Here is a 24,432-nt window from a genome sequence, read left to right as displayed (position 1 = left end):
CATGACTTGGGTTCGTAATGTCGTGAGACAGTTCGGTTCATATGTGATTATCTATCTTTTCTTATCTTGAAAAAGTAGGAACACATTGCATTCTTGAACCGATAATCATCTTTTGGGTTTCGGGCGACCTAGCCTCCCTACGGACCAATAAGGGATAGTACAGAATATTCACATGTGGTACATTAACTACAACGAGAGGATAGTAAATAGTGGACAATGCAACTCAAAAAGTAGGACCTAGTCTCCTCAATCTCTCGGGACCAATAAGGGATAGTATAAAAATATTCACCTGTTGTGCATTAACTACGACAATAGGATATCAAATGGTGGACGATACATCCCTCCCTCATATCCTCAATATTTTTTGGGCTTCGGGGAAAAACTGATTAAGATGATTCAAAAGATAGTATATGTTAAGAAAAGGAAAATAACCTAAGAAAACATAATTTTGGTCCTAAATGCAGACTCGAAATAATGCCTGTCAAATTCTTAAAATTTAACCATTCTAATAGCATATTTGTTCAGAAGACATACCCAAGCACAATATTCGTCCTACATCCTGGAAGTTACAAGAGTCGGGAGGGTATCCGACTAGTTATGTGCTAAACCCTCGAGACCGTATGTCCTATGAATCATGAACACAATGGTTGGCCTAGCGAATCCAGCTGCGTAAGAGTTCTCTGATGCTACACATGTACATTTGCAGGTAAAGAATTAGGAAACATGGCAAAGGAAAGAGGATGAAGAATGAACAAATGAGAACTATACAAAATTGGATTGGTGAGCTTTGACATCAGGCCTACAAGGAGAAAAAGATACTGGTCCTGTGGCAGCAAATGAAGGTATGTGTGGTACATTAGGGTGATTTGAGTCTTCAGTCATTCGAAATGTATGGTTTGAGCTGGGCATGCCAGTGCCATGATCCATTGGACTGTATTCAAAAAACCCTTTCGTCCCTTCTCCACGACCAATCGATGATCCATAGTATAAGTCTTGGCTACAACACATCCCAACATGAGGGCTCTCGTACAGACGATGCCTCACACTGCTGTTCCATGCATCCTGTAAAGAATATTAAAAGTATATGCAAAAGTTAACATCGGAGTTGAGAGATACAAAAAGAAAAAGCGAATCAATGTTGAGAAGAACACCTTGAACAAATATATGAATTAAAACAATAACATATATAATCTAGTACATATATCAGAGACGGTTAGTGGAAAGAAAGAACATAATTACATTATGATGCTGGCTGAAATCAGCACTGTGTGTCAAAGCTGACATGTGACTTTCGCAATTCCGTAAAGCTTGAGTTCTCATATCTGGGCATGAATTGCGCAAATCTTGAGGATGCTTATCAGCAGTGCTAAACCAGGAACCTGGACTTCCACCAACCCACTGCTCACTGCTCCTCCTCAGACTCAGATACGGTAATGGGAAGTTATTGCGAGATAGCAAATAATAGGAACTACGTTGCTCTTCATTGCAAGAAGTATGAGCTGGATGGAATTGATGATGCTGGAAGATGCAAGATCTAGAATATGACTGCCCAACTGGACAACCATATCCCATAGGAGCACAACTACCATAAGCAAAATTTTGTGACTGCTTCCATTTGGGAAGCCCCATACCAGGTGTCATTGTACGATCTTCAATTGATAGCCCCTGTTTGGCTGCAAGGACCGATAAACGTTCCTCATCAACTCCCATGCCCATAAGCAAGTTCCATAGGTTTCTTTGTGCTTCTCGTTGGTTGTGAATAATCTGATCTCGCATTGCCATCTCAAACTGAAGCTCAGTATTAGCCATTCCCTACATTAGTGACATACAACTGTTAGGATCCATCAAGAAGTTCATAGGAGCTATTCGATAAGCCATGATAGCATTCATGAGGTGATAAGCAGTTATGCACTGATTTGGTATAAGGGTTACACCTTCATTCTAGCACCATACATAAACCCACTAATCCTTAAAAATCATCTAAGACAAAACAACTAGGACAACATGCTCTGGTTTGAATTCTTATTTCAATTAATATGAAGTATTTTTTTACTTTTGCTGTGCCACAGATCGGACATTAAATTATGAATTACTCCTCACTATCATCAAACTGACAAACAAGCACAACAGCTGATCCAACAAGTATTTTTCCCTGAATAGTGTGCACTCACCAGGAGCCTGTATTGACTGAGAATTCGCAAGTAGGTTTTATTGCCATTGTTATTAATGGATTCTTCAATCATGTCTTGCAGTTGACATCGATGCTTCTCATTTGCTTCAATTTCCTGAAATAAGAAAGCCCCATCACAACGTTAAACACCAACAAATTGGTATGTGGCTTGTGAGCCTGATACTAATGAGAGGTTACCTTTTGGTAATTGATACCAGCCTCATCATTGTCTCGGATGTTGTCAAGGATGACTTGTCGCCTTGCTCTCAAAGCGTCTACAACAGCGCCCTCCTTTTCAATCTCCTGTAATAGAAAGAATGGCATTCCTTCATTAGAATAACTTATCAAAAGTTGGCTCCTTTAATTTACTGTCATAAAATTCGTCAGGATATGGTGGACCTATCATGTTCATGGAGAAAGATCATTCATCCCCCAAATAATAAAGAGGGTAAATGATAAAAAGCTAATGCAAATTTTTCAGAAGTTATGGAAAAGGAAAAGAAATGGAGGTATTGACAGTTCAGACATTCAAAGTGTGTTAGCAATATCCCAAGAACAACAAGATTTTTTCAATAAAACATCTGAAAAATAGCCTGCAAAGAAGCTTAAATTTGGAGAGTCGAATTCTGATCAGAAATAAAGAACAAAAATGGCATCTATTGTACACTAGTCTCTTATTCACAAGCTTAAGCAGTGCAAAATTATGATAACAAATCTGGATATGATGCTGCTACCTACCTGCTGCTTCACAATTGCATCATCAAGATGTTGGAGTTCAATATGATTTTTAATGTTAGTTTGCTCAAGTTCAAATAATGCCTTCTGTAAATTTATCCTTTCCTGAACATTTTCACTGGTTTCACGACTCAGAATATCCAACCACGACATCTCATCATCTGCAGCTTTTTCTGCAGGCTTGACACTCGGCTGCGATTCCTTTTGAGCTAATTCATTTTTCAATCGGCAAACCTCAATCTGTACAATCAAGTATCTCATATTTGAATACTTAGAGAATCCAATATAAGTAATGTAAAAGGTAATCCTATCACCAACGTACCTGAAGACTGTCAATCATCCTTTGGTAATCTGATACATGGGTATCTATTGTGCCAACGTTTTTCTAGAATTAGGAAAAAAGAAAAACGAATTAAGCATGACCCAACTCTGTGTAAAAAATCAGGAAGCAAGTATTGGTAACTAATGTACGTCACACGTCAGCAGTACTCATAAATGGTGAAAGTGTACAAATACAAATAAGAGTTGAAATAAGCGTGCCTGAAAAAAGTAAACAATACATCCTGGAATCTTCTACAACAATACAATTGTAAATGCAATGGACGAATACAGTTTCGAAAATCAAGTCATCAACCAGCCGCATAAGATCCCACTCAGCCATGTCAGAGGCTGTCTAGATCTTACTTCCACAGACCTTAGTAAGTCACAGCCAGATCAGATCATTTTAAAAAGAAAAGGATAATTTGATATGCATTCAAAATTCAAATGAAGGACTATAACTAAACTTCCAGAACCATTTCACAGTAATTAATTATTTGTACAAAGGTACAATCTCACCTGAATATGGGTCTTTATTTCCTTTGCCCTGTCAGCATACTTTAAAGTATTTACAGTATGATGGTACTGATTGTCAGCAGGAGATATTGTAGCAACCATGACTGTCTGAGAGTTACCACTCAGACCATCTTTAAGTAGTCGTGTCAGTTTGCTGCAAACATTGACATAGTTACCATAGAGAATTTAAGCTAAAAATGAATTAGCAACAGATATTTACTACAACTACTATCTTTTCCTGGCAAAAACTTAATTGGAAGAAAGATACCTATTGCGGTAAGGTACATAAGCCAGACCCTTCTTTTGTTGTTTCCCCAGAGCATTTATGCAGTTTGCCAATGCAAGAAGTGAACGATTAATATTAGCACCATCCCTTAGTTTTTGACCTCCATTATTCGTTTCAGACGCTCGTTCACTGCCAGCAAGATCCACAAGTGCAAGTTTTCCTCGCAGGACTTGATTTTGATACTTGTTTCTCTGTTTTCTTTTCACAGTTATCTCCAAAACTGCATGAGATCTGGTTACCAAATCAATAAGTTATGAATACCGAATGAGAATGTTACACTAACAAAAGCAACTAGAAATCATAAAATTTTCTGTGTAATAAACAAAGTAACGGGATAGTGACAGCTTCAGGATTATGCATTTTTCCTATTCGGCTTTCACTGATGTCTTTTCTGATTTCTCGAACCTATGCTTATGAACAATCTGTTAAATTTATAGCTCATGGATATTACACAATATTAGCTTCAGCTAACACACCGTGAGGATGTTGCATTTGCCTCTGTACTTTCAGTTTTCCGTCGACTATTACCCAAGTTTAATAGTTCAAGAATCCTATCAGCTGAATAAACCTGACATAGAAATGAAAAGTAATTAAAGAAAGGAGTGGCAAGCATACCAATTTATACAACCAATGCCAGAGTGAAATTTCTTAAAGGGCAGTGTGACTGAGAAATAAAGATATGTATCTATGATAGAGTCCCACATCGGTTAGGAGAGGGGAGGAAGTGCTGTATATAGGTGAGAGGTATTCCCTCTCCTTAGTAACCAAGCTTTTCCCATAGAAGGGCTTGGCCACAACCCCCCTTGGGCCTTGGACTGCATGGTATGGGCCAGGCCCAATGGCCTATGGATGGGTTGGGGTTTGGTTATTGAGTGATGGTCCTCTTGTTCTATCATTGGTATCGGAGCCCTCGTTCCTGCCCTGTGGGGAGCGCTGGTATTCATGGGCCTTGTGCCCCTGGCCCTTGGGGCCGCGTCTGCGGAGTGGCCGGCCTTGGTGTTCTGTTATATGGGGCCGAAAGGATAGGGATAGGGAAGGGTCCCGACGTTCTATCATTGGTATCGGAGCCCTCGTTCCTGCCCTGTGGGGAGCGCTGGTATTCATGGGCCTTGTGCCCCTGGCCCTTGTGGCCGGCCTTGGTGTTCTGTTATATGGGGCCGAAAGGATAGGGATAGGGAAGACTCCCGAGTCCTGAGTCTGAGTACCCTGCCATGGCAGGCCAAGGTGCTCGACCAACGTGGACGTTGGTCTTGAAGGGGTGGGTATTGATAGAGTCCCACATCGGTTAGGAGAGGGGAGGAAGTGCTGTATATAGGTGAGAGGTATTCCCTCTCCTTAGTAACCAAGCTTTTCCCATAGAAGGGCTTGGCCACAACCCCCCTTGGGCCTTGGACTGCATGGTATGGGCCAGGCCCAATGGCCTATGGATGGATGGCCATCAATAGCACAACATTAATATTACTTAATTAGGCGAATATGCAAGCTGACTATCCAATGGACATGTAGAATTAAACACAGCTTTTTCAGAAATCATTTTGCACATTATGCTGCAACTAAAGTAAAATACATCCAACCATAAGTTTCCATGAAAAGATGAGGAAGAGGATAAACCTTGATACATTTTAACCCAGGAACAATTATTCCTTTCTCAGGATCCTCTCTAAGTTCCAAATGACCTGACGATTTCTCAAGCAAATCATAGATTACCTAAAGGTATTAACAAAGCAAAAAAAAAGTTAGAAAAAAATTTGCTGGTAATAAAATAAATGAGGTTTAGAATTTTTTTAATCAAAAGATTCAAAACATCACCTACTTCATTGTACACTTCAAGATATGAACAAGAAACTTCAAATTCGTCAGAGATTTCATCCTTTTTGATCAGATTAAAAATTGTATGCAAACTGAGAACCATCAGTCCAGGGTCATCTTGGGTCCCAACCATTGTATACGTTTTTCCACTAGAATCATCGAGGAGAGAAAGAATAAGAACCAATAATATAAAGAAAAACAAATAGAATGAATAAAACACAACAAACAAAAGAAGGAATATGATCTCAATTAACTGGCAAAATGAAGTTCCTTTTGATCATTTTCATCGAGTAAATAATAAGACCTAATATGATATTCTCAAAAACATAATATTAGCATAGACAACAGGTTGTAAACAAACATCATAAAAATCTGTAGCTTTCTAATTTCTGAGAGAACAAAGAAGACGTGACTTGATAGAGACATTATGTTTACGGACTTCATACTGCAAATGAATTTTTAGATATCAAAACAGTCAATTTCCTATTAAATCTTAAGTGGAAATGACATACAAGGCCTCCACAATATTATTCTAGAATTCGTTGCAAAAATGACATATTGTGCAAAACTAGGATATATTGTTAAAAATACTTTGATTTTAAGCTTGAAGTTTGCAAGATGACTGTATTCTGGGAGACTACATCTCCAACAAATGAAGTAAAAGAAAAACATGATTACAAAATTCTTCCATACCTTCCTGTAGAACCATAAGCAAACACCGTTGCATTTAGACCTTGGACAACCCCAGAGATTACAGATGATACACTCTTCTTGTAGACATCCTGGACTTACATATCAGAGTTACACAGAACATCATAACTCGTAAAACAATAAAGGCATAACACTTAAAAGTTTGTTTGAGTTTGAAACTGTTTGGTTTTTTAAAATTTTATTTTATATATATGTGAGAAGTTTGAAACTGTTTATTTTCACCTTCTTCTGCATATTTTCTTAAGGAAAACTGTCCAAATATATCGAAATGAACGAGCAGGTAAAAATAAGCAGAAAAGAGCCTCCGTACCAAATTTGAACATTCAGGACTAAAAGCATGATCAAAACAATACTTCTTCTCCTTTGTTCGGTTCTGAATGCGATCGAGGTAGTCTTTCGACAAATCAGGATCTAACACAAGCACCTCCTACAAATCAACAATTAGCGCAGCATATAGTAAATTTTTGGTCATTCAAGCAGCCAAAACAGCTGGAATCTTGAACCTAATAAAAATGAAAAGTGAATGATACTTTATCGTCATTGACACGAACAATATCGCGACCGCGTTCTCTCTCCGTCAAAGGCCTACATTTGACGGCGACCTGCAGCAGAACAAATTTAGCAGAGGTTTCCATGGAAGAAAATCATAAATAATGAAATCAACGCACACTGACCGTGAGCGTAGTCGTTCGCATTCCAGCTGGAGCTCTAATGCTTGGCATGTTTGACTGGCATTGATTTCAAGCAACGTTACAAACAATAGTTTCCGGAAACGGATTTCAAGTCCGGAGCTTGATGAGGAAAAGCCTTGGGGAAAACTACAGTTTCAACAGCGGATTTCCATTCTGGAGGAGCTACTGAAAAATGCCGGATTGATTCAAAAACCAAGAAACGCTCTTCAGAGAGATCGACAAAACCCTGGCCTTTTGCAACATTTCTCAAAGAATGTTATTCGAAATAAATAATTAGGCATTTAAGAAGGGATTGTTATAAATAAATAAAAAATTAAAAAAAAAAACACAGAAACTGAAATATTTATGTAAAATTAGTGGATTCCACTAATCTGAGTCCTTCTATATAATTTAGTGATTATTAGACATTAAATAGGAATTAAAATCGGGCTCACATAAAATGATATTACATTTTTTAAAATTGAGGAAGGAATGAGAGGTTCGAAACTGATACCTCTATGAAATATCATACACATTAATGTTATCTGAACTACAGCTAGTGTGATTCTCAATACTATTACATTTTTATAATAAATTAAAATCCGATCTAACTTCAACTGTAGCATTAATCGTATGTTTTGGAAATTTAGCATGCAGATAAGAGAGAAAAAGATACAGCAGAGCAAGACAAAAAGGAAGAAGTGCCAAGTTTGGTTTGCATGTGATATCATAGATATAGCATGGCCGAATCGCGATCGTTGGATCACCATCATAGAAGAAGACATGACAAAAGAGTGGGACCCGTTTTGAATTGGTGGAGACGTTGGGGAGAAAATATAAATTTAAAAAAAAAAGAAAGGTAAGACTCGGCAACGAACTAGTTGCTGGATTTACTGTGGATGTAGGGCATGAAATGATTTCGACCTTTTAAGAACCAAATGATTTCATAACTTAGCGTACATTATTATATTTCAAACCACAAAATAAAAATCCATTTAGTATTATTAGACTACTCAATTTATTGATTTTTCTGATTCTGAATGAAAATATTGATTGTCGTCAGATCAGAGACCCATATCTGCAAAACACAGCAGCTATTATAAATTAGTAACAAGTTTTTGCAGAAACCCATGACTGACAAAGTGAGAAGTGAATGAGATTGGGGGGAGGGGGGGGGTGTCGTCCAACCAAATTCAAGAATAAATTTGTTTGGTGCTTGGCATTTATGGATGCACTAAAGACTAAAGAGGTGAGGAAGACATTGACCCGACTTAATGGTGGATGGCCACGAACTTTAATCGTCTCCCGTATCTGTCAGTTTGTCATAACTCAATAACTATAAATATAATTAATTACTGTTACTTTAAAGCTTTCAGAATCATAAGTCCAATGAATTGAAAAACTTTTATTCTCAAGTGCCAATTTCCACAATTTAATAACTTAAAAACTTCATTTTTAAGAGTTTTAAAAAGTAAATCAACAAGTTAATCCCACTAATTTGAACCCCACTTCCTAAAAAAACAAGAAGATCCACAAATTATTATAAGTTATTTTGGATGTATTTTTGCATTCAAATATATTGTTTACAGGGATTCCTGATTTCCTATCCTACCATCCCCACGATTATATTTCAGAAAATTATCGTACCTCCCATTCGAACCAGAACCATTAGTATCCAAGTAACCATAGCCTCTAAGACTCAATCTCCCAAACTAAAAAGGTTATCGGTTAGAAAAATAGAGCATGGCTCCCATTGTCACAATTTGAGTTCCCTAACAATGAATGGGACATCAGCCTTGTTACCACTTACCAGAGAAAAAGAAAAGAAATACAAGGTCCTAAAGACAGCACAGAGAACGGAGAGAACCTTCCAGATACAATTGACAACAAAATTACTCCTAGACTCAGTTATGTCACTACAATCGGGAACCAATGCAACAAGCATATTTTAAAAGGAAAAGGGGCTATAATAGGATTCCATAACTAAAAAAATAAGACTATTTATTTTTGGACTATGGGAGACAGTCCTGCGGATTGTGCATTTGCTATTGCCTCATAAACTGGTGCTGCTTCAATTTTTTTTTTCATCATCGCTTCAACTTTTTCCTCATCCGCTCACGTCGCTCCTCTTCCTCTATCAAACGAAGTTGCTCTTCGTCCTCTTTTCTTGCAATTTTTGCACTGTCACAAGATACCAAAAAAAAAAATATTGAAACATTTGTGCACAAACATCAAAATGGTAAAAATCTAAACCATGGACTCATACACACCACACCCATCAAATTTGCATCTAGAAGAAAAAGACCCGAATCTAACAAAATTGCAAAAAATGATTGCAACAAGGCAAAAAACTTTGGATGACAGCAAGCATATCAGTCACAAAAAAGATTCTTTTTGTTTCATAACTCCAGTGATATCTCATCTTAATAAATGTGCCATCAATGTGCCCTTTCTGCATAAAAACAAAGTGCAGAAGCAATAAAAAGGCTAAATACTACTTAGGTACTTTTGAGAGAACAGCAGGTCAACCTTATTGTATGTCCAAAATAACAACTATAAAATTTATCTACTATAATCACATGAATACATGCGAATATGTAGCCCATTGGTAGAGTTGCAAGGGTACAACCTAAAGGTCACAAGTTCAATTCCTAGAAACACTCTCCTCATATTATGTGAGGGTAGGATCTATATGCATTATGTCTATCCCTGACCCCGTCCACTGCAGGAGCCTTGTGCACAGAATATGTTTACCTTTACCTATAGTTTCATAAATGACACTAACCTTCTCTTTTCTTCCTTCATAATATCATCAAAGTTTGCTTCCATGTCACTGTCGTTATCATCACGACCAGCAAATCTGTCAGTACTGCAAAAGAAATCGTATATCATGACCAGCAAATCCGTCAGTACTGAAAAAGCAATCATGTATATCAAGTAAAACAGACTGTCAACTGGTCTGTTCAGAAATCTAGAAACAAAACCATTCAACTCCAGCTTACATTGACATCAAAATTGGACACAATTAAATCAAATGCTCAATGAAACAGAATATATTACACAAGATCAAACATGCATGAGAAATAGGATCCCACTATATTCTGTGGGAAATTGGCAAAGGTCTGCCAGCTTCCAGCATTTCAAAACTTCTTACTAGCCTTGTGATCATTTCTGAAAGTAGTAAAAACCAGAGTGTATACTTTCTTTAAGAAGAGAGAAGGCTCAGCAGCAAGCCACAAGTAAATCCCCGACTCCCAAAGAACACAATGCCCAATAATTTAAAATACATAAGCCACAAGAAAGAAGCTTTACTTGAACATTTTCCTGATCATACTCAGAGCCTTCTCGGGATCATCTTCGTCATCAGAGAACCGTCTTGCAGGCCTTTTCTTGGGGCGGTGATCATGCGTCACATGAGATGAAATTGGTTTGATTGGCTTGTTTACCTGTTCAAATGAATTGAAGTAAATCACAACCACATAAGTCATTTCACAAAAGGTAAAAGATAAAAAAAGGCTTTGACAAAAGAGAGTTGACTAACATGAGGTTTCATGGGAGCTGCCAACTGTTTCGACATTACTTTACCCTTGTTAGGATCTTGTAACCCCTTCTTCTGTTCCAAGTGCTTCTTTACGACAGCAGACTGCACCTTTGAAGAGGGCAGAGGTTTATGTGAACCAGGCAGTGAATCTCTGGCTCCAGGTGCAGAAGCCTTCTTCACCAAGGTGGCAACAGGAGCTTTAGATGGCAAAGCTTTCGGACCCACAGGCCGGCCAGGTCCGACCGCATTGTTGCTACCAAGCTGCTTTCTAGAATCCATCGATGTCCGATTGAGTTTATTGGCAGAGCTCGACTTGTATGATTTTGGATGCATTTGACCATTTGAAGATGGCGCTTTCCTTTCATAGTTGTCACCATAAGCATTTCTGCCATTATTGCCCGATGGTGGTTTGCTCTTTATCTGAACTTTAGCAGGTCGTGCCTCTTGAACATCAGCAAAAAACCTGTATGAGTTACCTCCATGAAAATAGTATGTTTTAGGCCTGAACAGCCATATTTGATGTAAAACAGCAACATACCAGAACTTCGCGCAGACATATTTTGTTGTGCAGACTCTTTAGCAGGAGCCGGGAGCTCTGTGTCATCAGATAACAGAAAGGAATAATCTCTTGCATGCTTAATAGTTTCAACTTTCCTTTTTACCTGAACAAATCACATAATCCATCATATTAATGAACATATTGTCTCACAGTTCAACTAATCCCTAGACATAAATGCTAGAATGCACAAGAAGCACCCCGCTCTGATTACCGCACTTATGACTTTAGGCTGCTTATGCACTCCATTATTTGATCCTGTGGTGGTTGAAACAGATGTTTTCTTGTTCTGCGAAAGAAAGGTTGCAAACATAAATATATACTTTCAAACGCGTACATGTTTCGTTTGATTAAATGCCAAACTTGAATCAGGTAGCATCCAAAGGACCAAAGCAATAAAAATACCAAACTCAAGGAAAACCGAGAAGAGAAACTTGAATCAAGCAGTCAGCCAAATATTCAAACAAGTTCCAGTAAATAACTTTCAATTAAATAGAGTCAGATCAGAATGTCAGAAGTCCCAACATTTCCAAGCATGTATAAAGCATATTGAGATGAGATTACATTTTCCGCATGAAATCAGAAACTCTACGCAATCAAGCTAAATGATCAAACTTCACTAATGCTCAGTCTCCCTCCACTCCAATAATGTTCTACCAGTAAATAAAATCTATTTCATTTGTCTTATGGCATATTCTTGTCAAAAACAAATAAATAGTCTGAGATTATATAAGATTCATATACCAAAACTACTTATCAGTTTATCTAATGTCATCTCATAATCATTCTTGATATAACACAAACTCCTTTATAAATATAGGTGTTCATGCATTAGACTATTATTACCGGTAATTTTCCCTCTCCTTTTAATTGGGATAAATAAAAATTAATCTAGCACAAACTCCTTCATTTTTCTTGTAGATGTTTCCCTAATTCTATATTAACTAGTTAATTTAATCATATTTCATCATAATCATAAGTGCATGAGAGTCTATAAATACTTACTCCCTGCTGGGAGCTTGAAAACCTCAACGCCAAATTCGGATTTTCTAAAAATGACTTGCTTTCTTGAATAACTCTTTGTGCAATAACAGGCTGAGACGGCCCAAAGAAAGATCCATAGCTGCAGAAAGACGACAATTCAAAAAGTTCAGTCTGCAATTGCTTAAAGGCACCCACACTGGTGCATGCACCACAACAACCCACACGTACATATTGACAATTATTTGATCTTGCTTATCAACAAGTAATCATAGCATGTACAACCATATATGCAAACAAACACCAAAAAACTCACGCTCTCGCAAAACCAAGCATGCTTGCAAGTTTGATTATTCAATGAATCTCCTTCAAGCGAAAAAATGCTAAAGCATATGACTGTCAATAACATTTCCCTTCCCATAACATTAGTCCAACAGGGCCATGACTCACTAATGATTGTTTCTTGGATACTTTTGGTGAAAGAATCTTCTACGAAAAGGAGACTGCCTTAGCTACTTATCTAGATAACTGGTTCTATTTACCTGATTCAAGTTTGGATTTTTTTTTATTTTAATCAATATTGCAACCGAAATCCCAAAGACATTATCAGTGGAAAGACAAGAGAGGGATAGGGAGCATCTGCAACTGCAAGGAACAAATGCCTGTTTGCAACAACTTGACAAACAAATCACAAAAAATAATGACAGTTATCAATTAATAATAACTGACAACAAACCACTCATCGACAAATGTCATTGAAAAATCACTTACTTGTCATACGGAAGCTTTTTCTTCCTCTCTTGTGAATTAGAACCAGTAGGACCACCCTCCTTCTTCCTATTCTTTCTAAATGATTCTTTAAGACGCTGCCTTAATTCAAGATAATCCAGCTCCTCCTTTGTAGGTTTCCGTTCTTCTTCCTCTTCGTATTCCTCCTCTTCATACTCCTCACCTTCACCTTCTTCTTCATATTGATCTTCTTCATCCTCATATTCGTCGTAGTTTTCAGGTTCCTACATAAACACAACCCCCACAAACAAAAACATAACAGTAAATCTCCCTAACTTCAGCTAAAGTTATAAGCAAATTGCATGGTGTTAAATGATAAAATAGGCACAGAATCTGGAATGGCATACATCTATGTCGTATCCTCGCATTCTCCAACTTGCTCTCACAACTACAACCTGAAGTAATTGGAGACCTGAAATATCAAAACAAAGAATAATTAAAACTATGATCCACACAAAAAAATAAGAGGATCAATTGAAAATCAAACTTTTAATGACCCATGAAAATTAAATCCAGATGAAAAAAAAATTCCAATTAGCTCCAAGAGGAGGTAATACAACTTCAGAACTGGCAATCGTCAATGTCAAGATACAAGCCCTAATTTCTGAAAGCAGCTCTACAATTCTATTCCCAATTCAGCATTCATCTATTTATAGAGAAAAAAAAAATTCAAAGCAAAAAAGCCTATGAAATCAAATCAGAATTTCGAGATCAGATCAGAATACAGGTCAAGTACCTCAGATTATCGAGAAGCTACAGCATCTCTAATCGCAAATACTACAAGCGAAAAATCATAGGAAATTAAATCCAAATTTCGTGATCTGATCAGAATTCAGATCAAATAAATTGGATTATCGAGAAGCTGTGATATTCCTATTCGCAAATCTAAAGATTCATACGCTCGAATTCCCCAAGACAATCGGTAGCTATTTATCCACAAACTTGATGAAAACAAACCGTAAAGAAGCATAAACAAACTAAAATTTGAAAAACGTGTACGAAATCTGATGGAAATTTTCAGATCTGATTCAATTCCAAGCCAAATACCTTCAATCAGGGCTAGAACCGATAAAATCGGACCGGAATTGCGCGATTTCAAAAAACACGGGGCCGATCGAAAAGCGAAGAGAAATCGATCCGTGAAGAAGCATAAACAAACCAAAATTTATAAAACGTATATGAAATCTAATGGAAAATTTCAGATCTGGTTGAATTCCGAGCCAAATTACCTTCAACAAGAGCGAGAACCGATGAAATCAGACCGAAATTGCGCGATCTCGAAAAAAGCCCCGGGGCCGATGGAAAGACGAAGAGATATCGAAAGGATCTCTCAGATTCGTTGAAAGCTATGCGGCGACCAAGAGAAGGAGGGATTTCGGCTGCAGGTTACGGGAATAAAGAGAGCAAACGGAATGACCGAGAAGGAAAAGGATAGCGCTAAAGTACGCCGAGGGGCGTACAGCGCACCCCCAAAATCCCATTCCAGTTTGGCTTCGACTCCGAAGTTTTAACGCGAGCGTGTCAGTTTCTCAGTTGCGCGCAACACGTGTGCAAGCAATCTCCTCAAAAAAACTACCGACGTTGATCGTGCCATGAAAGTTGGGCTCTGTTCAATTAATAAATAAATAAATATATCGTCATTCCTTGTCCAGTTTTCCTGTGTCTGTTTCCAAGGCAAGATGGGCTCTGTTCAGGCCTTCTTAGCTAATGGGTTATGGGTCCAAATCCAATTGTTAATGTACATTGTACACGAACATACCGCTGGCCCATGGCTCGTGGGCTCCGAATCTATTGAAGGAAAAAAAATTTCGTTTTCGATCTAATGGGCTCGCTTCAGGGCTTTTTTAGGTATTCCGTGAGATTGACTAAGCGATTAGCTACGTCTCTTGTTGGTTTTTTGACATAAACAAAATCGACCGTTCGATCGATTATTAACTGTTTGATCGATTTTCTCAATTTTTCTATCTATTCTCATTAACATACATTTGACAAGAGGTTGCTTGGCTCGGTTTGATATGACTTTTTTTTTTTTTACATCCCTTGTCTACTACCTAAGTATTACGACAATATTTTTTATATTAATTTTGTTTTTTCTTTTAAATGATGTTCCTACACCATATCCATTATTATTTTTTTCCCACGATAATAGAAAATTCCTTATATACAAAAAAAAAATACATTTTTTATGAATAAAAATCTACCCTTTTTAAAAAAATACAAAAAAAAAATATGTTACTTATGGATTCTCAGTCTATAGTGACTGGAACTTTAGTCTTTATTTTTTATTATTAATTATATTATTACTTGCTCAAATTTATCATAAATCATCGTTATTTTATATTTTTATTTGAATAAATTATTAAAACGTTTTTTAATTGTGAATATCTATCAATTATCGAAGGTCCAAGGCACTTCCTTCTCCTTCCTCACCCTTTCTCCTTCTCTGAGATCTTCCCCCCTCTCTCTCCTGTTCTTCCTCAGCTTTCTCCTTCTTTACGTCATACACAGAAATTCTAGCCCCAATCTACATCCTTCCTTGGTTTTTCTCGACTTTCTTCTCATCTTCCAACGACGAGTTGCAGTCCACTTACAGGACAGGATACAGGTATGTTAGCTTGGTCTTCGATTTTGTGCGATTTCTTTGCAGATCTGTCAACAACCTTGAGTTTTGTAAACATTTCACAATTCGGTTTATTCCCCATACACATCGCCACGGACGATAAGAGAATCTATCGTAGGTTTTTTTTTTTTTTTTTCTTTTCCATCTTTCAGGATACACCTCCACGAGAAGCACGAAATCTAGAATTTTTGATATGTGTTGACTGATATTTACAATTATGGTTCCTTCTGGATGCATATCGTTATGGTTCCTGACATTTGTTTTTGGTTCTGAACATTTAGTTAGCATAATTAATGAAGTATTATCATCTCGATCGTAGTTTACTCCACCAGGGTTGGACTTTTACGTTACGTTTTAATTATGGCACGAGGTTGATGATGACGCATTTTTAGTGTTGATTTTAACAACAGTATTGAAATCCGAGCATTAGGGACTTTGTAGGCTGCTGGTGGTTCATACTTTATGGGTAGAAAATATACAATTGATCATGCTTGTCTCCTCTTCAATAATTTTTTCCCGGATTCCATTCAATGGGCTGTCAGATATCTGCTTTTGGATGGAATTTGACATTTCTAAGTTTGTGAGATTCAGAAACTCATGCAGTTTGAAGTATTCGAACATATTTTGCTACAACTGATATTTGATAGCATTCTAGATGCCGATTTCATTTTTTTAGGACATTAACTGCATGAGAATTTGGGGGAACTGTATGTGAAATTGTAAATGATGAAAATGTGAGGCTTGTACTTGTATTTGCTGTTTTATTCGAGCAGTAAAGGCGACCAATGCCCTTGTGGTAAGGTTGTCTCACAATGAAATTCTGGACATGGCACTCTTCATTAATATCGGGGTGAGTTCAGATACCCATGCCCTTGTGCAGAGTACTTGTTTACCCATCTTGTGACCTTTTACCTTAGTTTATTCTGGTAGTTCTGGTGTTGGTTCTTTTGAGTTGCATTTTTGTCTCGCCTCATACGAATGTGCTTGAAGCTTTAGCTCTGCCCTCTGGAGCTACTAGATTTTTATCTTTGAAATGATATTGGGATTTTAGGTTCTTGATGCTGTATACAACCTCTTGCTGTTGAATTATGTGTTTACCAACCATATCTATCAGTTATTGCAAAAAATGAGTTTATACTGTTGCAAAAATTTTCCTATTTGGATGATTCTGTTAATTTCAGCATGACAAATTAACAAGTCTGATAATGTACAAGTAGAGACTATTGTGTGTGTGTGAAAAAAATGTTGTTAAAAATAATTAAGGGGATATGGATGGTAAAGGATTGATGGGAGGGTAATATGACACTGAATTGAATAGTGGAAGAGAATTCAAGTAATGAACTTCTAATAGTTTTTATCGAAGATTAATATAGTGAATCTCAAATATTTGGATTGAGGCTTTTATGAAGATGAAGTTGATCCTGTTATTGTTATAATTTTGTAAAGTTTTCTAAAATATGATGCCTTAAACATCCTTTTGTTCTTCTTAGAGTAAGAATGTAAATTTCATATGCACAAAAATGAATGATTGGTTTAATTTTTTGGTATATTTGTGTTTGAATAATACTGATTCCAGGACAGTAAACTGAGTTGATCCGATAACAAAATGCATTGATACAGTAGTTTGTTCTTGTTCTTACATGCTTTTCTTTACGGTTATGATTGTTAGGTACTTGTTCTTTTTGTTTAATTTGTTCAGTTGATTGTGAAGTTATTTTGAGTATTTAGGCGGCACTTCCTGGCTTCCTTTCTATAAACTCCTCTTATGTCTCAAAAATATTTTAAAGAAAGGTCATTTGCTTGTTGCCTAGGGTGAAGAAAGTTTTATAGCCTTACTAAAATTTAAGGTTAGTTCCTGTTGCTATTCCATTTGCAGGTGCTTGCCGAGTTGCTTTCTTGTAACTACTGATACTGTGAACTGAATTGAAAATGGATTTGAATCCCATTATGGATGCATTTGATCGTGTCACAAAGAAGCAAAAGTTGTCCATTTCTAAAACCCAAGAAGTGATTGACCAGATCATAGAAGAAATTGAAAAGGAAATAGGAGCAATACAGTCAGACTCTTCACTTGATCCTAAATCTGTGCTTGCTGAGCTTAAGAGAAAGTTGCAAGAAATTGCCCCACTTAGTCAACTGGAAGGCCCACAGAAGGAACTGAACATAGCACTGAGCAAGTATCCAAAGCAGCTTGAGAAATCCTTCAACTCTGATATATCAAAGGCTTACAGAAATGTTGAATTCGACACCCATGTTGTTAATGAAATTATTGCCAGCCATTTCTACCGGCAGGGGTTATTTGAGATTGGAGACTGCTTTATAAGTGAGACTGGAGAACCAGAAAGTGCTGCTGCTATGAGATGCCTTTTCTCAGAAATGTACCAGATACTTGAAGCCATAAAGAGTAAGAACCTGGAGCCTGCACTAAAGTGGGCTGCCACCAACTCAGATAAGCTGCGAGAAAACAAGTCAGACCTTCAACTGAAACTTCACCACTTGCAGTTTGTAGAAATATTACAAAAGCAAAGCAGAAGCGAAGCTCTCCACTATCTCAGAACTCACATAGCTCCTTTTGCTCCCAATCATATGGCCGAAATCCAGAAGCTCATGGCTTGTCTTCTGTGGGCTGGTAAGCTTGATACCTGCCCATATCCTGAGTTACTGTCGTCAGGAAATTGGAACATGGTTGCCGAGGAGCTAATGAGGCAGTTCTGCAATCTTTTGGGGCAGTCTTCTGACAGCCCATTGAGCGTAACAATTGCAGCTGGGGTTCAGGGGTTGCCACCTCTTCTGAAGTTTTTGACCGTCATGTCGGGCAAGAAACAGGAATGGCAGACAATGAAGCAGCTGCCTGTCCCGGTGGAGCTGGATCGGGAGTTCCAGTTCCATTCCATCTTTGTATGCCCAGTATCTAAGGAACAATCGACTGATGACAACCCACCAATGTTGATGCCTTGTAGCCATGTGCTATGCAAGCAGTCAATCAATAAGATGTCAAAGAATGGCACCAAAACTTTCAAGTGTCCTTACTGTCCATCCGATATTGATGCAACACAATGTAGGCCGGTCTTTTTCTGATGCTAACCTTAATTTATGCATTAGATTGTATCAAGACTCTCTGTGGACTGAATGTTGTGTAGAAACTAGTCTCATGTAGCCCTGGCCATGGTGATAGTGGCAAAAGCCCTTCTGTTGTTGTGTCTTGTTCGTTGATGCATTGCATTTGTTGTAAATATAAATTCTCAATTCTTTTTTACATTTTCTAATAGAAGCTGAAGTCAGCTTCTTTAGTTCTTTGCCAACGATGGGAAAGCAGGCAATGCCCTTGTCTTTGGTGTTTCTGGTTAGGGCCAGAAGCCCAATGAGTAGTTTTGTTCTTTATTGGGCCTTTAGTTGGACAATTTGATCCTTTTTTTTTTTGTTCTCTATTTTGTAGAGAGAGTAGAGACTACTGACTACAGAATATGGGATGGCTTCAATTGGCAGAAAATTCACAATTTTTTAACCAATTTTTCATTTTCTTCATTGAGACTTGCAACTTTATGTAGGGATTTCTGGTCGTTTGATCTGAAATACAAATCGACTGCATACTACTTTGGAACCACATTCTAAAAGTTAAAAAAAAAACAAAAGGTTTCCAGACACACTGCACTCATTAATACCCCACTGAAAAGCTTTTACCAAGAAATGTTACACAATTTCAGGAGAAATCATCCATATCCCCTAAAAGTGAAGTACAGAGCTTCTGAAAAATTTAATCAGCAGAGACACCCCCCCCCCTTGAAGCTTTAGGTTTTCTTTTGACTTTTTGAGGGGGTGTAATCCTGCTTTGTCTGTTCTGTTAGTTTGAGGGCTATCATTCATACTAGTTGAAATCAAATGCTTCCTAAAACTTTACTGGAGATAATTGTGAGAGAACCTTTTTGTGTAGTGCATGAATCTCCATCTCTTATCTTTTGCAATAGTTGTGATGAGTGGGAGGCTCTCTCTCTCTTTCTTTGTTTTTGGCCAAATCTCATTTAGTGCGCAACACATAATGGAAACACAAGAAAGTGAGACCATCAATCATTCTCAGGTTTCTATACATTGTACAATGTCAAAACACTCATTAGCACTTATTAATTGTTATTAGCAAACCAAATTACATCAACTTTTGAAAATAATTAATACATCAATCATATCTCTTACATCCAAATTGCATTTACAGCTACTACATCAATAAACAACAAAACCCTCACTCCCTCTTCATTTCAAAATCCTTGACTAAATTGAACACCAACCACCATACCATAATAATCATAATTTGGCACTATCCTTAATCTAAACTGCCAACTACTCACCGAATATATATATATATATAGGAAAATGAAAATGTGTGTTCACACATTACATACTTTGATTTGCTTTAGTCAATCCTTAACAATACCTATATATAGAGAAGAATATAGCAAAAAGACCAAACCCATTTTCATTGTCTAGAGCTGCATCAATTTTACAAATATCCTACTAAAATAACCATCAACCAAACTATGGACCTAACCAGAAAGCAACAACATCAATTGTACGGTCTTGTAACTTTTTGGGGGCTGTAGACACAATAGAATTTAATTTATCTGTGCATAAAGGCCCAAACCGTCTGGTACTGCTTGTCGTATTAAGGCCCACACCAATCATATTTTTTCTTCTTTTTTTTCCAACTTTTATTTATAATTTATATCTCTCTTGATTTTTTACAAAATAGGGGAAAAAAATAATTAAAATCTGGCATTTTCAAAACCGTGCAAATCGCTGACTCTATTCATGTGCTTCCGCGTGATCGCCACTTTGGCCAATCTCTCGGCGGCTCTCCAGGCTGATGTCGGCGTCAGCAGCTCCGGCTTCTCCTCCATTTCCCCACTTTCTCTATGCTTCTGCTGCTGCCTGCGCCTTTGTAACTCAATTAGCTCTGCTTCCAAGCCACGTGCGTAAAATGAAGCTGACCTCTCGCTCGACTTCATCACCAAGGCTCGAGTCGAAGATAGCAACTCATAAGCTCCTGCTAAATCGTTGTTTTCAATCAATCGCCGGGCCACCGCTGTTGCTCGTGTGGTGAGGTGGAGGTTCCTTAACCGTTGGATGCTTGGTGTCGAGGATCCTGCGGCTTGGGGACGAGGTACTAACACTACTTGCTCTTTTGGATATATCAGCTCCTGTGTTGATGGGTCCACAAATGATGATCGAACGGACAGAAAGTAGTGGGGCCCTATTGAAGAAGCTGGTACCTTCATCTCGACTAGCAATTCCCTTTCTTCCTCGGCGTAGAGATCCCCGAGCCTTACCGAACCGGGTTTAAGCGATGCTGGTCGGCCGGCTATTGAGTAAACAGCTGCGATCTTGGCCGGCGCTGAACCAGACACGAACCCTAATTGAAACCTGAGATCTTGAACCACAACATTTAATAGTTCACCAATACATTTCGACAACTGGTCCTGCGGTCGCGCGTGACTGTACTGGCCACTGTCTCCGAAACACACTGCGTGCACGGGGATCTCCAAGGGACCAATGCGAGTGGACGATACTAGCAGTGAAGACGAACGGCTATGAAGGAGTTGTTTGGCGTGGAACCGATCTTCGCGACCGTTGGATAATACATGATGCTTGCAACGGAATTCCTCTCTCGTCGATCTTCGAGCACCTTCGATGCCTTCCTCAGCGCGTCATTCACACTCGTCCCTCCTTGACCAATGCTGGCAATCGCTTCCACAATGCGACGGGCTGATCGCCGTCCGTCCGCTGTCATTCTCCGCAGCGGAAGCAGCCGCTTTGTGTTCGCCGAGAACGCGATGATCGATAGACGATCTGTCGAGCCTAGGGAGGATATCACTAATCTCATAGCGCGTTTCATCATCTGCAACTTATCGCCGCTCATGCTCCCACTCACATCAAGCAAGGTCACCAAATCTTTCGGGGCTCGACTTGTCCGACGCGCCTCTGGACATGGTGGTGCCTTAACCTTCAACACCACCACATACGTTTGGGTACTCTTGTCAGTCTCCAGAAAGGCCGACTCCTGCAATAGGCTAAGCTCAATGTTTATCCCGATTTCTTGATTACTGATTTTCTTCTGAGAAGCCAGCGGTGTAGGATTCACATAGAATCCCTGGAACTCCGTGTTTTCTTCTTCGTCGTTTTCGTTTGATTCCGGGATTGAATTGATTACATAGCCAGGTGATGGAGAGCGTAGAGGCTCGTCGTCGTCGTAGACTCTCAGGTTCTTGGTCTTCACAGGTTCCCGTAGGTCTTGTTTGGCCTCGGGTTTGTGGTTGCCTTGAAGCGCGAGCAAAGGCGGTTCCTTCCAGTGGCTGCTGCAAACAGGGCATACGAGTAGCTGCTGCTTGGTCACGTGAGAAGATATACAGGGGAAGTGAAATGTATGTGAGCATTCGGCCGTGAAAATGGCCATCCCTCGGCCTTTCTTGACGCTCTGCAAGCAGATTCCACATCTATGGCGGAAGCTGGGTTTAAGGAGAGAGAAAGCGGAGGGTGATTTGGGAGACGATGGATTGGAGAAATTGAATAATCTGGGGCTCTTCAATTTCTTAGTAGTTTCTGTTGTACACTGTAGTTTTGGGCTATTGGGTAATGAATATGTGGGTGTTGAGGTGGTGGTGCGGCAGCGGAGGGTGGGGCTAGAGACCGGTTGTGACTGAAATCGAGGGGTTGATGGGTTGGAGAAAAAACCAAACTTTGAAGTAAATCTAGGGCTCTTGTTGCTGCTATTGACATCGTTGCATTTTTGCTGTGGTTGCTGCTTGTTTCTGTCATTTGGTATGGATGTGCAGAACACCCTTCTCCACCCAGTCCCCATATTTCACAGACAAAATCTCTCTCTCTCTCTCTCAATATTGGTCTCCTCCTTCGGTCGGAGCAATATGGATGAAAGACAGAACGAAGAAGAAGATATGATGTAGATATAGATTGATCATAGAAAGAAAGAAAAGAAAAATGGATTTGACCAAAACCCTGAGAAGCCTCTCTCCCCTCTCTCTCAAGGAAATGGAGTAGGTAATGGAATTTACACAGGAAACTGGCAAGTGGAGGTTTGTTCAGCTACAGTAACAAGTCAATATTATTTATAGAGTATAGGATAGACTACATTATTATAAAATAAAAGATATATATAAATGTAAATGTAAATTAGTCTGGTTTTTTCTCTAAAAAAAAAAATTATTCTGGTTTTTTGTGAAATAGGGTCACACTGTCACCGACCTGCATAGCAGAGAGACACCTCCAATGGCTGTCATATGCAGAACAGAGAGCACCAATCCCTAGACAGAACTAGATAGATATATGATCTTACTTTACTTGATTTGACATTTTAACCGTGTAGTAAGTTCATAAGGTAAAAAAAGGTTGATGAAGTAATGATGCAATTAGTGGTAAATAATTATGGTTTAAGCATATTCATAATTGAGCTTCAATTCCCAAACAGACACTTCCAAGAGGTTCTTCTCGCGGTCGACTATGTTTTTACCACCGGGTACCGGTCAAAAGAGTCAGTCTAGTCTAATAATAAAAGGTTTACAATTGGTGTGAAGTAAGAAATTAAGACAAATATAAATTATTTTTTGGTATTAGATTAAGCAATACCATGATGAGCATTAATGAATGTTTAGAGGTCCACATGGCCCATGCCTTTGACCACACTCCATGGACTGCCCACTTTAATCAGATTTCATATTACTCCATTTGAAAATGACTTTTCTATATTTTTAAAATTTAATATTATGAGCCTTATAACAAAAAAAAAAGATTAATTAATATTACGAGAATTGTGAAACTTTTTATATATGGGATCATCAAGACCCATCTCATCAACTTTTGGCTTTAGAAGGAATACAAAATTGTTTTAGTTTGATATATATATATATATAGGCAAGTGTTTGAGATATATAGAATTATATACAATATCTAAAAAGAAACGATGCGTAGTGCAATGTGACGGTAGCCGATAAGAAATATTTTTTATAAAAAATAGAAATTTATGTAATTTATATGGTAATTGTATTTATGCTCTACAAACATATATATGATACTATTAATTTGATTATGATTAAATGTCTATAACATATATATTGAAAAGCATAATGTTATATATATATATATATAATCCACCAACACAAAACGTTTGTTTTTATATTACTCAAATACCCAACCGATGTGAGACTTTCTAACATGTTAGGTTGTAGATTTTTCTTAACAATTAAAATGACATAGTTACCCTATAATTTTTTATGTGGGGTTTTGGACTTTCAAATGGCAAGAGTGTCTTTTCAAACAATTTGATTATTGAATCACGAGGTGGTGGAGTTGATCATTAGAAAATTGAAGTGAGTGAGACGAGCCAAATACTCTCAAGAGACTATGAAAATTACAAGACAATAGAAAGTGTGATTGTCTTATGCTTAATCAATAATAGCATTTGATTAGGAGACTGAAACATTCTCTTTGGCCGTCCACAAGTACAAATGCTAGACGACCCAAGAACCTAAAATCTTGCACTAAAGACAGAACCCAATGATGGGACTCAACCAAATCGTCTGCCCTCACATACTTATTAATTTGTATTATTCTTACCTTTTGATTATTTCATTTGTTTAGCAGTTTCATTCATGAGATTCCATCAAGATTGGCATTAGAATTAGGTAATGTCACATGGATAAGCCAATATGAGAAGAAATTAAATGACT

General features: G+C 38.0%; 3 protein-coding genes and 1 pseudogene across 4 annotated transcripts; 1 reads left to right on the top strand and 3 right to left on the bottom strand.

The window, feature by feature from the left end:
* Positions 1-466: 466 nt before the first annotated feature.
* On the bottom strand, positions 467-7,661 carry LOC120012163 (kinesin-like protein KIN-8B). Its single transcript, XM_038863459.1, has 15 exons — positions 7,220-7,661; positions 7,076-7,147; positions 6,856-6,972; positions 6,528-6,616; positions 5,839-5,983; positions 5,637-5,732; positions 4,502-4,593; positions 4,008-4,256; positions 3,743-3,893; positions 3,228-3,290; positions 2,909-3,145; positions 2,369-2,473; positions 2,172-2,285; positions 1,240-1,812; positions 467-1,062 (listed from the first exon to the last, which is right to left on the bottom strand). The coding sequence occupies exons 1-15, from the start codon at positions 7,265-7,267 to the stop codon at positions 763-765; spliced, it is 2,451 nt and encodes an 816-aa protein (XP_038719387.1). The 5' UTR covers positions 7,268-7,661; the 3' UTR covers positions 467-762.
* Positions 7,662-8,921: 1,260 nt separating this feature from the next.
* On the bottom strand, positions 8,922-14,572 carry LOC120013369 (histone H3.v1-like). The gene is made up of 10 exons (XM_038865159.1): positions 14,313-14,572; positions 13,431-13,495; positions 13,066-13,307; positions 12,319-12,436; positions 11,528-11,602; positions 11,296-11,419; positions 10,758-11,200; positions 10,529-10,662; positions 10,002-10,085; positions 8,922-9,397 (listed from the first exon to the last, which is right to left on the bottom strand). Exons 2-10 carry the CDS (start codon positions 13,449-13,451, stop codon positions 9,304-9,306), a joined length of 1,335 nt encoding a protein of 444 aa, XP_038721087.1. The 5' UTR covers positions 13,452-13,495; positions 14,313-14,572; the 3' UTR covers positions 8,922-9,303.
* A 901-nt stretch (positions 14,573-15,473) lies between these two features.
* Positions 15,474-19,005, top strand: LOC120013303 (protein RMD5 homolog). 2 transcript variants are annotated; one of them, XM_038865064.1, is made up of 2 exons: positions 15,474-15,688; positions 17,580-19,005. In XM_038865064.1, exon 2 carries the CDS (start codon positions 17,633-17,635, stop codon positions 18,779-18,781), a length of 1,149 nt encoding a protein of 382 aa, XP_038720992.1. In that variant the 5' UTR covers positions 15,474-15,688; positions 17,580-17,632; the 3' UTR covers positions 18,782-19,005. The 2 variants fall into 2 exon arrangements, with proteins under 2 accessions (XP_038720992.1, XP_038720993.1); XM_038865065.1 differs by having other exon boundaries at positions 17,556-19,005.
* Positions 19,006-20,081: 1,076 nt separating this feature from the next.
* LOC120013216 lies at positions 20,082-22,651 on the bottom strand (annotated as a pseudogene).
* Positions 22,652-24,432: the final 1,781 nt, after the last annotated feature.

This window comes from Tripterygium wilfordii, chromosome 13 (genome assembly GCF_013401445.1).
Source record: "Tripterygium wilfordii isolate XIE 37 chromosome 13, ASM1340144v1, whole genome shotgun sequence".
In the NCBI taxonomy this organism is placed as follows: Eukaryota; Viridiplantae; Streptophyta; class Magnoliopsida; order Celastrales; family Celastraceae; genus Tripterygium; species Tripterygium wilfordii.
The sequence above is the reverse complement of the archived record's forward strand: the minus strand, read 5'-3'. Positions and strand labels throughout refer to the sequence as shown.

Bases quoted from the DNA above. Each gene is read 5' to 3' on its own strand.
- LOC120013369 (XM_038865159.1), bottom strand. From the start codon at position 13,451: ATGCGAGGATACGACATAGAT. The intron at 13,308-13,430 runs GTATGCCATTCC...GTGTTTATGTAG, and splicing joins TGCGAGGATACGACATAGAT to GAACCTGAAAACTACGACGA. The intron at 10,663-10,757 runs GTTAGTCAACTC...TCATTTGAACAG, and splicing joins CAGCTCCCATGAAACCTCAT to GTAAACAAGCCAATCAAACC.
- LOC120013303 (XM_038865064.1), top strand. From the start codon at position 17,633: ATGGATTTGAATCCCATTATGGATGCATTTGATCGTGTCACAAAGAAG.
- LOC120012163 (XM_038863459.1), bottom strand. From the start codon at position 7,267: ATGCCAAGCATTAGAGCTCCAGCTGGAATGCGAACGACTACGCTCACG. The intron at 5,733-5,838 runs GTAGGTGATGTT...TAATACCTTTAG, and splicing joins ATCTTGAAGTGTACAATGAA to GTAATCTATGATTTGCTTGA. The intron at 4,257-4,501 runs GTGTGTTAGCTG...TTTGGTAACCAG, and splicing joins GCAAATGCAACATCCTCACG to ATCTCATGCAGTTTTGGAGA.